Genomic DNA, 18,195 nt, shown 5'->3' with positions numbered 1-18,195 from the left:
GTGCCCTTGCATGTTCAATAGGAAATCAGTAAGCTAGTGCAGCGGGTTGATCTCTCGCTGCTGCAATTTATGTGTGATCTGCAGTTTGCAGGTTCAAATCCCGGCACAGCCAACTCAGCGTTTCATTTTTCTGAGGTTGATAAATGAGTACCAACCATGGTTGGAATGATAATTGTATTTACATATGTGCTATGTATAGTGTTTTAGAGAAAGTGGTATACAAATAACAAATCTTTATCATGAATCAAAGCATTAATGCTCTTGTGCATTGTTGGTGACTTGCATCTATTGGATTTTTGGATAATGTAACATCGCAGCAACTGGAAATGTAGGGGCTCTATTTATCATATAATGGCAATACCTGACATGCATCTATAACTTGCATAATATGGCAGTAACTGGCCATACAATGCTCGCTTACCATGTTTATGTCAGTGCCTCAGCCAATGTTGATTATATTGGGTCTAACCCTATGATATCATAACCTATCCATGTCATATGTAGGCAGCACCCTTGCTGAAATGTGGTTGATATCTAAAATATTCTTTTCTGCATTCTAATCTATTTGCTATTGTAAAAAAAATATAGATTTATGTACTTTGTTTTACTTCCACATGTCACTTCTGGTGATGTCACTGGGGTTAAAGAGGAACCATGCCATCCAGGTCAAAGGTCATGTGACATCACTTCCTGTGATTTCATCAGGTATGTGATGTCACTCCCACTACCCCTGTCATTTTGGCAAAGCGACGTTCCTGGCTTCGTTCTGTGGCAAAGCTCCCCTGACAAAGCAATGTAGGGATGGGGTGAATGGCTGCAGATTATGAATGGACGGGTTTATTTTCCTTTGTATTTGTATTTATTAAATTTATAGAGCGCTTTAATCTACAGAATATACAAGAAATTCAGTCAGGAACAGAGCAAGAGCAACTTTATATGTGATACGTTTACGGTTGTAAATCTTTCTGTGTCCGAGTCACAGCCTGTCAAGGGCAGCAGCACTGGACTTCGCCAATGGAAACAGCAGTCACCCACCCCAGAGGTAGCAGTGCCTAACCTCACCCGCGGGCCAAGCATCTTCCCAGCCTATGCCTGCCCGGGGGACATCAGCATTCACCCTGAGCAAGGGGCAGTGACTGTCCCAGTCCATCCCTCCAGCAGCCTCCAGCCACACCCTTGGAGGGGCAGTGGGCGTGAGCATCAGCCCTCAGACAGGGGCAGCGGTCTCCTCCCGCACCCAGGGGAACGGACCATCCTTCCGGGCCCACGCATCCTCTCTGGTAAATGCCACCCCTCGCATGTGCCAGGACAGATGTCATACCAGGGATTGTTTTCCCGGAGCCCCGTGCACGTCACAGGCCTCTGAGCACGTTTGTGCGCTGCTATTTCCGACTCACTTGTGCCCGGGGTGGGGAGACGGGTGATGAAGGAGGGGTGAAGAAATGGACCACACGATACCTCCCATCTGCCTCGTCGCCCCCTCAGCCCCGGTGCCTGTAAATTCTGCACGCCATGGATCCGGGCCGGACTGTTTTATGGGGCTGGTGGCTGGAGTCTCTATCTCTTTGCCTCCGATCAGGACCTCCCTCCCGCCATATGTTGCCCTCATCAGCTGCTCCACCCGGGGAGTTTATAATTAACCCCTACCCCCTCTCCTTTACCTGATCATTTCTTCCAGCATCTCACGCAGGCTCCCCCATAAATCCCCGCTGCTAAATTTGGTCAAATGGAGCTGCCGCCAATCAGGGCCCCTGAGAGGGGCGGGCTGGCCAGTCAGAGCATTGTGTCCGAGGGCGCCCAATCCTGGGGGGGTGTCCTGCCAGCTGGTTGGGCGAGAACAGTACAAATTTGAGGGGGGTTCTCGAAGAGAGAAGTGGTGTGGCGTGCCAGGCTGAGGAGAGCTCGCGAGGATACCACTTCCCACCTCCATCCTTTCACCCTGAGGCGTGAGCAGCACCGCAAACATGGTAAGGGGGCATTCGCATCGCCTCAATTTTACCCTTTATCGACCAAAGCAACAGTAGCTTCCAGTATTTCTGCCCAGTGAACTTCATGTTGCCGTGTCCACAGATCGGAGAATCAAGCGCTTAACTCACTGAGGTATCTTATGCAGCTGAGCCTGACACTCATGGGCCTCTGCTACTTGGCTGCCCCTGGCATATTCCAGGAGCTTAGTTTCAAGCATGTCCGGTAGAGTCCTGGAAGTTGGTATGTTTTCCCTCTGTAGTCAAAGAGTTCTGAGGGACAGGTGCATTAAGCCGCTGAGCGTTCTTACTGTCTTCAATGTTGGGTCAAACGTGCGCCAATATAGCACTGCGCGAGCACTGCTACGGTACGTGCCCATCCTAGCATGCTGTGGGTGATGCACAGGAAGGAAACGGACGCAAGGGCAGAGCCCACTTACACGAAGTGTGGTGATGAGGGCGCCGCCAGAAGGCATGTGTGAATAGGGCGCGAGTTGGGGGCCAGCATACCCAGGCCAGGGCGGGTGCCACTGCCCGCAAACTATGGGTGACTGTTCCCACGGGCCCCGTGGGGCTTGCGCCCCACCGACATTGCCACAGGCGGGACTCAGTGGCCGCGTGGGTGAGAGTGTATTGCCAGCGAGCATTCCTTGAGCAGAGCCCTGCGCACAGCCTCTCCAAGGCTCGTCATTGCCCACATGGCTTATAGAAAGGAATTACCTTCCAGTTATATATAGTTATAATATATATATATATATATATTTTTTTTTTTTTTTTTCCGGGCCCCTGTGTCAGAGACTGCAGGAGCAGGAGGGGCAAACCTTGTGTGAGGGTATCTAACTTCACACATTCTAATGAGACTTCTATGGCGCTGCTTCAATGTTACAAGCATTTACCTCTCTCGTTCATGTCTCAAACCACACACTCAAAGACTGCTGTGAGAAGGAGCTGTCTCCTGCCACCCTGCCCTTCCAAACACTCCCCTGACTTGCAAGTACTAACCCTCATCATCATTTAAACTGCCTAAAAATGTACGCACATGAATGCGGTTGCTAACAATGACATTCTTTACATTAGTCATGACCGGGCCTTTGTGCAGCAGAATGCACTGTTTATTGTGTGTACCCTGTCCTGCCAAGTCCCTGTAGGTCAACCAGGTTAAGTCAACGTAACCCAAAATGTCGAAGTCAGGAGGGGAGGAGGGATTGAACGCCCAATGGTCCTTGTCACTGGAAGGAACGCATTACTTGGCATGTTTTTTGTTTTTTTTTCAATCGGTGACCTGCTCTGTCCCCTGCTCGGCCCTGCTGCGCGTGAGCGTTATATTGAGGGTTCGTTCAGCCAGGTGGGAGCTGGCGGCGTCGAGGCGCTGTTGCGTCGCCGCGCGGAGGACGGGCACTGCCCCGGGGTCGTCATGGCAATGTTTACGATACGAAGCCAGGACCAGAGTGTGTGGGAAAAGAGGCCAGATTTCGGACCTCGGAGGACGGGGAGCAGTAGGTAGAAAGATGGGGGCGTGGGTTTAGGGGCGAGGGGAGAGAAGGACGGATAGAAGAAGAGAATAAAGTGAGGGGGAGTAGAGAGTGAGCTGAGTATATGCGTTTGATGAATAACACGTGTGCGTGACAGCGAGGCAGGCTGGGCGCGTATGTAGGAGAGAGTCTGAGAGTGTTGTGGCAGCAGCGACTGTGAGAGACATGTGTGTGAGTGTCAGAGCGTGTGGGGGAGTGTTTGAGTGACAGAGGCTGTGTGCGCCTCTGCGCAGGTGGGAGAGAGAGATAGAGAGTGTGATGGCATGGACGTGATTTTAGGGGGTGTGCAGGGGTGTTTGTCCCCCTCAACTTTCATGGCACATCATTTTGTCCCCATTCATTTGGCTGGGGCACCTTTTCTTCAGATGTCATGTCCCCCCCCAACTTTTTCAGCAAAGTTACTCCACTGATGGTCAGTGTACCAGACGAGAAAAGAGAGCGTGCGAGCGCAGGTGAGATAGGTGTCATAATGATAAGGCCACTGTACAGAGAATAGACCCCCATGCCAAACTAAAGCTCTTCCTTGGAATTCCCTAATGCAAGGTGACCGAACGTGGGCGTTAGCCAACAATGGACCGGAAAAGGTGGCCAGCCCATGAATGCGGCTCTGTGGTCACATGTTTCCCCAGGAATTACAATCGCCAGATCATGAGAGCCCCGGCACAACTGAGCAACACACCTTCCGCTCCCCAAAAGCATGTGCCTTGGCAGTGCGAGGCTGCACGCATGATGCATGCCTACTGTCCAGGCACTGCTTTAAGTGGGGTGGTAAATTGAGGAGGGGGCTCTTGTTAGGGAGCGTGGCCTAAGTCTGAATGCTTAGACCACTCCTCCCAACAAGAGCCCCCGACCCCAGCCCTTGCATTCAAGGAGCCGTGGTAAATGAAGGCCTGTGCGGGTCGCTGACCCTACCAGGCAACCCTTTAACCACAAGATTCCTTGAATGCAATGGCTGCCAGCGCGTGATGTCTCTTTATTCCAAAACAGGAGGGCTGGGCTGGCTAGCCTCTCTTTTTGTTTCTGAGTAAAGAGCTAACAAGCAGTGGAAGCCCTTTAACCAAGTACAGTTACTGGGCTTCCACTACACGTTTGCTCTTTACTCAGACACAAAAGGAGAATCTGGACAACCCAGCCCTCCTCCTGTTTCTGAATAAAGAGACTTGATGCAGCAGGATTCACCAAAGCGCTGCTCGGTTACACGGCTGGTGCCTTTCCTTTTTTCTAATCCGAAATGCTGACACCTGCAGACAGCCATGTAACCATGCATCGCTTGGCTAAAAGGCTCTCGTAGAGATCGGCGTGGCTGGGGCTAACCGGGATGAGCTCTGGCAGGGCTCCCCTGTTTGGGAGCCCATCTCAGCGACTGCCAGGATTGACCCCATCTAGCCCTGGCCCACTTAATGTCCTGTCCAGAGCTCGTGATCTCCATAGACAGTACCAGTGGCATAATGGATTAATCGAAACAGTGCACGCTCCTCAATTTCAATAACACCGGTCAAGGTTTTTCACTCATGTATTGGCACCAAGTAAGACTGCCCGCAGCATGGAAACGCAAAATAGCGAGCCCTCAGCAGTGTGTACGGAATGTGCAAAAAGCAAGCCCTCAGCAGTGTGTATGCAATGTGCAAAACAGGGAGCTCTCAGCAGTGTGTATGCAATGTGCAAAACGGTGAGCCCTCCACAGTGTGTATGTAATGTGCAAAACAGCGAGCCCTCCACAGTGTGTACGGAATGTGCAAAACAGTGAGCCCTCAGCAGTGTGTACGGAATGTGCAAAACAGCGAACCCTCAGCAGTGTGTACGGAATGTGCAAAACAGTGGGCCCACAGCATTGTGTATGCAATGTGCAAAACAGTGAGCTCTCAGCAGTGTGCATGCAATGTGCAAAACAGCGAGCCCACAGCAATGTGTATGCAATGTGCAAAACAGCGAACCCTCAGCAGTGCGTACGCAATGTGCAAAACAGTGAGCCCTCGGCACTGTGTACGCAATGTGCAGAACAGCGAGCCCTCAGCACTGTGTACGCAATGTGCAAAACAGCGAGCCCTCAGCACTGTGTACGCAATGTGAAAAACAGCAAGCCCTCAACAGTGTGCATGCAGTGTGCAAAACAAGTAGCCCTCAGTAGTGTGTACGCAATGTGCAAAACAGCGAGCCCTCAGCAGTGTGCATGCAATGTGCAAAACAGCGAGCCCGCAGCAGTGTGTATGCAATGTGCAAAACAGAGAGCCCTCAGGGGTGTATGCAATGTGCAAATCAGCGAGCACTCAGCAGTGTGTATGCCATGTGAAAAACAGCGAGCCCTCAGCCGTGTGTATGCAATGTGCAAATCAGCAAGCCCTCAGCAGTGTGAATGTAATGTGCAAAACAGCGAGCCCTCGGCCGTGTGTATGCAATGTGCAAAACAGAGAGCCCTCAGCTGTGTGTACGCAATGTGCAAAACAGCGAGCCCTCAGTAGTGTGCATGCAATGTGCAAAACAGCGAGCCCTCAGCAGTGTGCATGCAATCTGCAAAACAGCGAGCCCTCAACAGTGTGTACACAATGTGCAAAGCAGCGAGCCTTCGGCACTGTGTAAGCAATGTGCAAAACAGCTAGCCCTCGGCACTGTGTACGTAATGTCCAAAACAGCAAGCCCTCAGCGGTGTGTCCGCAATGTGCAAAACAGCGAGCCCACAGCAGTGTGTATGTAATGTGCAAAACAGCGAGCTCTCAGCAGTGTGCATGCAATGTGCAAAACAGCGAGCCCGCAGCAATGTGTATGCAATGTGCAAAACAGGGAACACTCAGCAGTGCGTACGCAATGTGCAAAACAGTGAGCCCTCGGCACTTCGTACGCAATGTGCAAAACAGCAAGCCCTCAGCAGTGTGCACGGAATGTGCAAAACAGCAAGCCCTCAGCAGTGTGCATGCAATGTGCAAAACAGCGAGCCCGCAGCAATGTGTATGCAATGTGCAAAACAGGGAACACTCAGCAGTGCGTACGCAATGTGCAAAACAGTGAGCCCTCGGCACTTCGTACGCAATGTGCAAAACAGCAAGCCCTCAGCAGTGTGCACGGAATGTGCAAAACAGCAAGCCCTCAGCAGTGTGTAGGCAATGTGCAAAACAGCGAGCCATCTGTAGTGTGTAGGCAATGTACAAAACAGCGAGCCCTCTGTAGTGTGTACGCAATGTGTGAAAACAGCTACATTTCCCTAATGAGGAGGCAGAGATTCGCCCTGTCCCAAAGAAAGAGCAGCCTGTGAAAGCATTTGTTTAGTGACGCTGGTGATGCCACACAGCGCTGGCAAGAGCAGTGTGTGCGCCTTCTACTGCACAGAACATCCATTCAGAATGCAGTGAACACTCCTGGCTGGAGCCGCTGGGCCCTGGGCAGGGACATGGGTGCACCTGTTGAGGTGTGCCTCAGGCCCCAAAGCTTCCTTCTTTAATTAACCCTTGTGGGTAATCCTGGATCTCGCAGCTGGGTTGTGAGCGAGAAAATGGGGGTTCGTGTCGGGGTGTTCCCCGGTACATATGGTTCCAGCATCAATCAGGAGTTACACAGTTTTCAGAACTTAAGGGAGAGTGTGGGGTGCGGACACGCACTTCGCTTCTTAGTTGAGGCTATTCAATGTGCTTGAAAATGCTGCCCATGAGCCAAAACTATTGGCATGGGAAGTAATGGCGGGAGAGAGGAGGAGGTGTGAGGAGTGACACGCATCATGTAGGTGCTGCTTGGCTGTTTACCCACCCATTGACCTCCCTTGACCATGCGAGGCCCTATGGCTTACCCCACCCAGTATCTACATCTCCCCCACTCAAAATAAACCCCCATAGAACCTCTCTGAGTCCAGCTGTGTTTTCTGGAAGGTAATGTCGTACTTACATATATAGAAACGAGCTCCTGGTATAATGGAATTGCCTTACCATGTGTGCCTTCGGCCACTTCATTAGTGTGTGTAGTGTGTGCTTGCATTGTTCTATGCACTACATTCCAGTTCAAACAAGCACGGGCAAAGCCAACAGTTGTGGCTCTTCTATGGTTGTTATACATTTGCCAGGCACTGCCATAATAGGCCCAATTGCTAGCACCATTTGCCAGCTGTTGCCATCTCATGGGCAGTTATTGCCATTATGGCAGTTCCTGGAAAATGCCGATCCCATGCCTGCACAGAATCAAAAACAGCTGGCTTTGGCAGTGCTTGTATGGTATGACTGAACATGGCCAACGGTGCAGGTGTTATAGTGCAGCCTTGCTAAAGGAATCCACAGACTAACTTTAAATACACATTTGAGGTGTTGTATTTCATGTTTTAGGGAGTTGGGGGAAACGGTACTCTTAGGTAGTAAAAACGTAGTTTTCATTCCCATCTGGTATATTTTTAGACAAGTAAAACCTGACATTTTTCTTGTAATTCAAACATTCTTTAGATCCATCAAGTAATGTAATGTGTCATTCGCGTAGCGCCTTTTCCCATTGGTGTGGTCTCAAAACGCTGGTGGAGAATGCCCTCGGGGGACCGAAGTCCAAGGTGGGAATACCATTGATGGATTATGGGGGGGACTGCTGCGCCGTAGATTAGATCAGGATGTCTCTGGGGTGGCATGGAGGAGATTAGGACCATTGACCGGTGTGCCATGTATTCAATGATTGTCACCAGGGCACAGCACTGGACAGATGGCACCCTCACAGCACATCCTTCTGAGGCTCCAGCTGCAACAGGTTGGGATATTTTACATGCCCCTCCCCACTCCCGACCTGCACATTGGCCCTAGGCTAGGTGGCTGAGGGCTTCAGCCTGACCCATGGCTTGGCACATTGTCTTGCCTTGAGTATGGGCAGCCGTCCCGACGCTGGAAGGGTGAGTGAAGACCAATGCTGCTAGCGAGGGTGGCAGAGGTCAACATTACCCGGGAGGGTAGGCTCAGGCCATGTCAATGTGTGCTATTCAGGGTTTGTGTTCTGGTTCGGAAAGGAGGATAATGTTTCTTCTGCCCCCCTGCTCCCCCCACCCCCCAAGCCTTGTCCAGGACAGTCGCCTGCCCCTTGCCATTCACCAGATGTTTCCCTCACCCTTGACTATGATGGCTGCAGCTGATAAGAGTGGCAGTCCCAAACACCCGGACAAAGGTGTCACACCTCTGGTCTAGGAGGACATCTTGCACTGCTGGCGGGTGATAAGCTGCCTGCTGGGCATAGTAGGCTCAGGCACTCGCTTTTGAGGGCCACCGGATTTCCCTTGGTCGCTGAGGCCTAGAGAACCCAGCATGGTGCGGTGTATAGTGGCATTGAAGATTGTGAAGGAGAAGTGCTGCTCATTTCCGCGAGAAACCAGCTCCCTGGCTTCAAAGCGTGTTGCCCTCTTTATAAAGCGAGGAGTCATTGTAAAGTGGCGTGGATCCGTGGCAGGCTCTGGAACTGTGCACAGTCCTGCGGTGGAGGGTTCAGCAGGTGGCAAAAGAAATGCGGTTCACTACTGCCCCCCCCCCCCTAACGTGTACACACCTGCATTTACCCTTGTTTTGCACCATGCACATCAACAGCAGAGCTACCCTGGTTTGCTGAAGAGTGTTTTGGAGGGTCTTTCGCTCCCCTTTCTTCTGTTGAAGGGGGTAGTGACCAGTCTTCTTCAGATTTCACTGGTGCAAAACCCCAGAGGATGTGGTCAATTACTATGAGAAGATGTAAAGGGTATGGCTGGGATGATATTACAATCATTCTTTGCAAGGTGTTCTTTATATGGCGCTTTCTGCCCAAGCACTTTGCATATAGAATATTTATAGATACAACTATTAATACGAAACCAAAATGGGTACTTACTTAATAGTCTCAGAAGGATGAAAGGCTGAATTGGCCTCGCAGGATTCAAACTTGCAGCTAACAGCAGCGAGCAGCTTACCTGCTGAGTTATCGCTCCAGTGGATAGCTTATGAGTTAAGCGCATGCCACTGACGGAGCCCGCCTGCATTTCACAAGCTTGAATCCTGACACTGCTGACTCATGCCTTCATCCTTCATAGGTCAATACACTGAACAACATCATATTTGATTATAACAACATCTATCAATACAGTGCTTAGAAGTGGGAATAAACCAGCATCAAACACCATTATAAAAAGTAATTCTAGAAACTTGAGGCAAACTCATAGTTTTGACTGGAGATGCAGTTTATGAGAGTTTCAAAGACATGGTCTCAGACTTGACCAGGCTCAGGCATAGGGCAAGTCCTGCACAGAGGCTGGGGTCAATTGGTTCAGACGCATAGACCGATGATGAGGTGTTACAGGAGTCTGAGGGCAATCTGAGGATGTCTGACAGGAATCCTCTACTCCCGCACCTGTTGGGTACTCTTAGCAATGAGGATTGTAGTACCGGGCTGGTAGTGGGGAGTTTCTGCGGCAGCGATTTCCCGTCGTGGTGCTTTCTTTGTATCGCTGCAAGGGTGTGAGTTATTGTGGGTATTGCCAGGTCACATGCCTTTTCAGAGCGCCTTGTGTATGGAGGTCAGGTGTATACAATCCCTGCCTCTGTGATGGTGAGTGGACTGTGGGAGCGTGGCCCCTGCTCTGGCAAGGGCACAGAGCAAGGCAAGGTGCTGGACCAGTGCTAGAACCCAAGTGAAGTGAATGAGTTGGTGCAGTCCCAGCGTCTGCAGTATTCAGTGCCGGAGAACACAGGTTTCATACTGAAAGCTTCAGCTCAGAAGTTCTGTGGACCTCTAGGAGAGCAATGGGGAAGGATGTGTTCAGCCATGGCCATCGCAAGGGCTTTGTGCTGTTTTCTTGCTGCCAGAACTACCCTCTCCCCTGTACTGACCGAAGAGCCTAGAACAGGGGTCTGATACCTTTGGCTCTCCAGATGTTTCCGACTACCACTCCCATGATATCTGGCTATTGATTATGGCGGTTAGGGTGATGGGAGTGTAGTCCAAACCATCTGGAAAGCCAAAAGTTGCAGAACACTGGCCTATGATGTCTGGCATGGGAACATTGTCAAAGGGAACTTTTCGAGAATGCTTCAGCTTGGGGCCAACAATCTTTTATCCAGAAGAAAACTAGCTGCTGTTGACCCCACTGCCGTGCGCGCTACCTGGGACTTTACACATCTGTGGTAATAGATGCATTGCACCCCACCCCCGCTCTCCTTCACCCCTTTTTCTTTTCACACGATAGAGCACAGTCTGGCTGCGAACCTGTTCAGGGGGATGGGGGGGTCACAATTTGCCAATACAGGGCCAAGGCACAGACCACTACCACAATGGCGATGTGCACAGTATAAAAGACAAATAACATTACATGCCAGAGGTGAGCCCAGGGGTTCCCAACACAGAATTCTGGGGAATTGCAAAGCTGTAAATTCCTCATTTCTTCTGCAGGAGATTTGATGGGAGCACCTGACAGTTACCTATGCAGCCACCAAAGGAATGGGACAACGGCATAGTTCCAGCATTTTTAGTGAGTAAAACGTGGTTTTCATCTCTAGAAAGACACCCAAAGGCGGTGGGAGGTGGCTGGAGACTGAGAAAACAACCTGCATGCGCCCATCCCCATTCAACGCCAGTGGTTACCTTTAACAAAGTGCCCGTCCTAGCCACGAGGTGGCGCTAAAGCAACACATTGGAAATGAAGGTGCTGCCGAAGCATTAGCCTGAGCTACCACAGGGGAAACGCTCCTCTCACCTCCCGCCTGGGATTACCCCCTGACATTAAAGGCACCTTCCAGGGCCACCCCTATAGAAGACTGGGATTTATTTCTAAAGTCAGTTGTAGGCAGTTGCAGGGCCGCAGTCCACCGGAAAGAAAGCCATACAAGGTCCCTCTAGTACTAATTACCTCTAGACACAGCTAACGAAAGTGTTGTCCATTGTTGACCAACTTGAAAGGCTGAGAACTGAATCAGGGTGATGTCCGAGAAGCCCCCACCCAGAGCAAGAGCCCTGGCAGGGTTGGTTGGCATTGGGGAGAGTGAGAGCGGCCCCCTCTGCTGGATAGGAGTTGGGGCGGCAGTCCTCCAAACTCAGCAATGTTCACAAGCCTCGCTGCCACCCCTAAATTAGCCCAAGCGCATACTGTCTCCCGCCAATCAGGAGGGTTTGTCATCCCCCCATTACCCCCTACCCCCGTAACTGCACATGGTTAGCAGTTGCTGTGTGGGGGTCCACTGTTGCTTGAGGGGTTTTAGTTATCACTCTATGCTTCAGAAGTGGTGCAAATTGCCTTCAGGGGACCCAACAGCAAACAAGTGCCATTAGCGTTGTCTGGGAAACAACTGCCTTAATGTTTCGAGATGTGTATGAAGCCTACAGCTGTACAGATAACACAGTGAGCTAAGCGCTCGCCCCTGATATCTGCCTGCATCTTGCTGTGGCAGGTTCAACTCAGCCTTTCATCCTTCCGAGGTAGATGCATTGAGTACCACTCTGTGGGATAGTAATAGCTTCTGTTATTTCAGCGTTGTGAGACCTTGGGCATGTAGCGCTATTTAAGAAATACATTATAATGTTCTTTTGTATACGAGTTTATATGAATCAAATGATACGAACACATTTTTTTTTTAAAAAAGGTTTCAATGGTAAGTCATTTGCAATTAGCAAACAGGTGGGACGCGCGTGGGGGCCTCGGAGATGGCGTCAGGCAGAGAGAGCATTAGAAGGAGTTAGGCCTGCGGGGGCCGGAAGAAGCGATGAGCTACGCAGATACAATAGAGATGGCAGGGGTACCCAGAGGGCATTGTGAAGATGGGGGTGGGTGGTCAGGGGAAGTATTACTTGAGATGGGGGACTGGAGACGGCAGTGAGTGGTGGGAGAAACCATTGTGTTGGGGGTTAGTGGGGGATACCGCAGATGGTGGACAGAGAAGGGAGCACTGGAAACGGCGTTGGCGAGATGGAGCGACTGGGCGGGCAAGGAAGGGCCGCAGGGGTGTTGCTAGGGGGAGGCTAAGGGGGCTATAGCCCCTGATCTTTTGGTTGTAGCCCCGGATAGAATCTCAGGAGCTACAGCCAAAAGACTAGCCCCCAGTCCCAATAGTTCCAACATCAGTTTAGCCCCGGGTCTTTTCCAGACCTAGCAACTCCCCTGAAGGGCCGGGAGGAACGCTCGGTAATGGGGGTGTGCAGGCGGCGCTGTGTGCGTGTCTTGGAATCCTGGATCTATTAATAGCACGGGCAGCTGCCGGCTTTACTGGCAGGGGCGTGGGGAGCAGGTTTGCTTCTTAAACAGCCGCTCTCAGAGCAAGAGGGCGAGAAACACTATAATGCTCGAGCCGACTAAATGGGGGTGGGGGCGTGAAGGCGAGGTTCGAGAATAGAGGGGGAGGGCGTGTCACTGCTGGTGCAGGCAGGGAGGTGTCGCACCTGTCCCCACCCACTCACTCTTGCGTCACCAGGCGCACGTCACGCGTACTCTCCCGGCGTCACGTGGATACTCCCGGCGTCACGTCACGTGGACGCTTCCACTGCTAGACATTGCTATTTTTCCAGTAGGCTTTTCATGCGCCGCCTCTCTCCACCATAAACTGTTACCTTACCTTCTTTCCATGCTCGGAGTTAGATTTCATATTTAGAAGCCCTGTTTGCTATTAGTATTGTTGTTAAATACAGACAAAAAAGAGTTGCTGAGCGGGCCGTATTTATTTGTAAATACTGAAAAAAGAGAAAGGCTGCAGCGAACCACGTTACAGACAGCCAACGAGGAAAGGGCTCACACAAGTGAGAGCACTTCCCCAGCGAAACAAGGAGTGTGTGGAGGCTGGGGGCCGGCATGGGGGGTGGGGGCGCTGCTGAAACTGAGCATGTGAGCCCCTGTGAAATCTGGTTCTGCTATCTGTGAATAACTATTATGCTATGCCTTATACTGTGAATGATGCCACAAACCACACCGGTTTGTTAGTGGACACTGTGGGCACTGGCCATTATACTGGGCTTCTGCGCATTCATTGCCCACTCCTGCTGCGGAACTTGTGGGCGCTGGCCACTCCCACTGGACTTGTGGGGGCTGGGCACGCCTGCTACTGGACTTGTGGGGGCTGGGCATGCCTGCTACTGGACTTGTGAGGGCTGCTGGCCACTCCTGCTACTAGACTTGTGGGAGCTGCGCATGCCTGCTACTGGACTTGTGGGGGCTGGGCATGCCTGCTACTGGGCTTGTGGGCACTGGCCACACTTGCTACTGAACTTTTGGGGGCTGGGCATGCCTGCTGCTGGACTTGTGGGGGCTGGGCATGCCTGCTACTGGGCTTGTGGGCACTGGCCACGCTTGCTACTGAACTTGTGGGGGCTGGGCATGCCTGCTACTGGTCTTGTGGGCACTAGCCACTCCCGCTACTAGACTTGCTGGGGCTGGGCTGCTACTGGGCTTGTGGGCACTGGCCACTCCTGCTACAAGACTTGTGGGGGCTGGGCATTCCTGCTACTAGACTTGTGGGGGCTGCCATTCCTGCTCTTGGACTTTTAGGCGCTGCTACTCGACACCTTGGGCCATGTCTGCTACCAACATTGTGGAGAGTGGCATTATTCCCTGCCACTGGCTATTGGACACTGGCATTGCCTTTTATTGTTGTCCATTGTTGCCTGGAATTGTTGATACTGGCAAGGTGGGACTTGCTTCAGCTTCATGGTATCTGCCTTCTCTTTGGTCCACTGCCTGAAGCCAGTGAGGTGGCTCATTGAGGTAATGCACCTGCTAAGGGCCTTCGTACTGTCCGAGGGTTGACTGGTACACACAGCCAGTAAACTACCAAGTTTGATTTACTCTTCAAAGGAAAATAAAAGTCGATGAAGGTTGGATTACTTTTCCGGTGAGAAGATGACTTCAACTAAGCAGATGTGATGACATGCATTCAAAGCACAGAAAGTGGTTATGGGGTGTGCCAGACATTAATTAAATATTGATTGCTGCCCTATATCACGCTGAAAGTGCACAATAAATGTGTACTTATTGTTGTAAATTGTTGGTGTAAGATCGTTTTTAGAAAATAATTTTCTGCTAAATTAACTGAATTTCATCCTAAGAAATATAAAGTACCCGAGCAGTGACAACCTCCGTTTTTGTCAAGTTAATTTAGCTTCATATGGCAACAAACCCAAAACTTTGTTACACACATACATGCGCCTTTATATATGTGCAAACGAGGACACACACACAGATACACATGCACCAGACGCACATGTACTGATACAAAAGCAAACACGTATGCAGAAAGACATTCACACGTACAGACACAGACCTGCACGTCAACATTCATACGCGCTGGCAAATAGAGCCCCTCACATGCACATGCTCACACAGAGGACATGGAAGGACCAATGAGCCATCCAGTGGTGCACGCTGCCGCTCTGCATTCCACCCCTGCAATATGTGTGTGCTGGTCCATGTGGGCTAGATATCAGTGGTATGTTGCCATGGATGCTACCATCTGTTTGCACTGTAGACAAGTATGGTTGCCACTGAGAATTGGTCTCATTTCAGCAGATGGCATTGATATTACATTGGGTAATACCCCGTGCCACAGAGCATTGCCATCATTGCAACAGGGTATTAACACTGTTGCTAAAATCAACCGCCACCAAGCAGGAAAAAATCTTAAGATAGAGCAACAGCATCCAAATATAAACAAAACAGTGCGAGAAAAGGACATTTTGTGGGCCCACATTCTCCCATATGATAGACAAACTATGGAACTCTGTGCCAAAGGAAATACGAACAACGTAAGATCACCCAACCATGGGACAATAGGGATTGAAGAACCAACAATAAAACAACCACACACCCTGAGCCAAACTGAAACCTACTCACCACTCCCCCTCCTCTTCTCCAAACCTGCATACCTCCCACGTACTACACGCACACAAACACAAACCACACATCCTCTACTAACCACACCACAAGACTAAGCAGTTGCAAACAATAAACAACCAGCCACTGGATGCTACCTCTCTGGACACAATAATAATCACAGTCCACACAACAACGCACACCAAATCCACCCACTTCTTACGGAGCCACATGAGTGCCTGGAGACCATGCAAATGGCATTGGTGCGCAGTGTAAACCATCATAACATGACATTACCCAATATATTGATATATTGTCAGTAGTGTTGGGGAGTGTTGCAGTCATACCCACTAGTGATTGACAGTAGTATGGCAACAATGGCACATGATATGGACATTGGCACAGAGTATAATCGTCATTGCCTATAAATGTATTTATTTTATTTATTTGGGTATTAATAATGTGCCTGTACAGCAAAAGGTGTTTCAAGGCGTGACAAGACGAGGGGGGGGGGCATGGGAGAAAAATAACAAAAAACAGTCCTACTAGGTCTTCGGTCATTCGGATCGTGAAAGTGCAGTAAAAAGAAGTGCAGGGGAGTGGGGAGGGGAAATAGAGTGCTGGTCATTGCGGAATGCGCTAATGCTATGGAGGGAAGGAATTGCAGGTAGGAGTGCAGAGCGTGCAAGTGCTGGGGGTGGGTCGATGAAGCGGGCCCCTGGGCTAGGTGAGTGCTAAGGTGAGGACAGGTGGACAGGTGCCAGGGGAATGCAGAGATTGCAGGGGAATGAAGGTTCACATGCTAAGTGCGAGGGCAGGGCTGGATGAGATCAATAGGGGTGCAGGCCCAGGCAGGCAAGTGCAGCGGGAGGGAACCCGATAGGGCAAGTGCAGGTTAGGGGGTGTTCAGGGGAGACTGTAGTGCTGGGGGAAACTGGGCTAGGAGGGCTTAGTACCTGTATGAATCAAAAGGAACCAGGCAGCCAGTCAATGCAGCAGGTGGGGAACTTTAGAAGGGGAGCGGGAGAAGGAAGGTAGAAGAGAAAAGGAGGGTCTTGAGAAGCTTCTAGAACTTAAGGAGATCCAGCTCAAGTCTGAGAGGGGCAAGAAGGCCATTTCAGAGGGAGGCTCCTGCGGAAAAGAGATCTAACCCCCAATCTATGCTTGGTAACACATCTGATCTGCAGAGAGTTTAGAGAGAGAGAGTTGGATATAGTGGGGTCCCAGTCCCCAGAAAGCCTTGTGGATGATGCAGAGGGTCAGTGGAGAGTTGTTAGGGCTGGAGAGATGGAGTCCATCGGCTTGAGGAAAATGATAAGTCTTGCAGTCCGCTTCTGGATTTGTTGAAGGGGCGAAGGGAGGATTTAGGCAGATTCAGAAAGAGGATGTTGCAGTAGTCCAGCCTAAAGAGGACCAGGGACTGGAGATATTGAGTTTCGGGGGGAAGGTGAGGAAAGGGAGAATGCTACTGAGGATGTGCAGCTCAAAGTGGGCCTTCTTGGCAAGGTCTATGATGTGAGGAGAGAAGGTGAGAGAGGAGTCGAAGATGACACCAAGGTGTTTTGCCTCACAGTAGGATGAGGGGAAGGGGCCAATGGAGGGCAGCTAGAGAGTAGGAGGGACGGAGGGAACTGGGGTCCCAATGAGAAGTATCTCAGTCTTACAGGCATTAAGGCAGAGACAGTGATAGAAGTGTACCAAAAAAGTAGTGGAACTGCGACTCTGTTGGGGGACAGCGTAGGAAGGAAAGGAGAAATGTGCAACACATTTTTCAGGGTTGCAGTCATGCTGGTTGACAGCCAACTGAGTTGACAGATTTCAATTCAGCTGTAACTGATATCCGGTGGAGAAGTGTGCTTTAGCTTCACAAAAAACAGTTCCAGAATGGTGAAAATGGTTGCAAACGGTAGAGGAACTGTTTACAGTGAAACATAAAAGTAGTGGACCACCGCTCCCGACTGCTCCCACTCACTTCGACCACTTGGCAGAGATCGTTGGCAGCACACCATGCCTGAATGGCAGTCAGAGTTGCGTGCCATCCGCATAACACTGGAAGTGAGGAGAGAGGTGGAGATGAGATGGGCGACAGGGGCTAGGTAGATGTTGAAGAGCCATGAGGAGAGGATAGGGCCCTGAGGGACGCCACAGGTGGAGAGTGTGATGGAGGAGTGAAAAGGGCCCAGTTGAACCTGGGATGGTCAGTCAGAGAGAAAGGAGGTCAACCAGTCCAGTGCCGGGTCCGTGATGTCAAGGGTGTCACAGAGCCGATTTATTAGGGTTGCATGATCGACCGTATCAAAGGCAGAGGAAAGGTCAAGAAGGATGAGAACGGAAGGAGAGTTGAAATCCAGATTTGAGAGCAAGTCTTTACCTGAGGGAAATCTTTAAAAGGGGGAAGAATTGTACCCTAGGTCTACCAGTCCCCATGACACACAGTGGACATCGCCAGCAGTAGTGCTGCCTTCCATGTATGTCACAGGGTGTCTGTAAACGTGAGAGGGGAGACAGGGCACTGGTAATCTACCTGCTGCCATGTCACAGCCACACCCAATGTTTCCTGGAACTGCCCAGGATTGCCTTAACCTCTCTCTGAGACAGATTGCCTCCCTTAGGCAGGGCTTTAAGAGGCAATGAGGGCCCTGGAGCTAACAGCAACCTCACAGCCCCTAAGGACAGTCCTTCCCGCCCCTCTGCAACCACCCCACCATACGTTCACACCCCCAAAGATGGTAAAAAAAAAGTCCCTTGCTGTGGTTGGGGCCTTGCTGGGACCCTGAGGGGAACCTGAGGCCCCAGACCAGCATACCCACCTGCCCAACTTTCAATAGCCCTGCCAATAAGCACAAAGCCAGGGTGCTTGGGGATGGTTGCAATCTTCTAGGAGAAAAGGGGTCCACTTAAGCTCGACCCAGTGCAGTATTCAGCAAGTGTGAAGTAGAAC

The 18,195-nt window shown here is 50.9% G+C and overlaps 1 protein-coding gene across 1 annotated transcript in view; it reads left to right on the top strand.

Annotated features, from left to right (window-relative positions):
• Window positions 1-1,729: 1,729 nt before the first annotated feature.
• Window positions 1,730-18,195, top strand: part of TNNC2 (troponin C2, fast skeletal type) — a 42,679-nt gene continuing 26,213 nt past the window's right edge. Inside the window, exon 1 of the mRNA XM_069651225.1 lies at window positions 1,730-1,967. Coding sequence (XP_069507326.1) covers window positions 1,965-1,967 — 3 coding nt within the window. The 5' untranslated portion in view covers window positions 1,730-1,964. The remainder of the gene's footprint in view (window positions 1,968-18,195) is intronic.

This window comes from Ambystoma mexicanum, chromosome 3p, assembly GCF_040938575.1.
Source record: "Ambystoma mexicanum isolate Mex_15411 chromosome 3p, UKY_AmexF1_1, whole genome shotgun sequence".
Taxonomy (NCBI): domain Eukaryota; kingdom Metazoa; phylum Chordata; class Amphibia; order Caudata; family Ambystomatidae; genus Ambystoma; species Ambystoma mexicanum.
The sequence above is the reverse complement of the archived record's forward strand: the minus strand, read 5'-3'. Positions and strand labels throughout refer to the sequence as shown.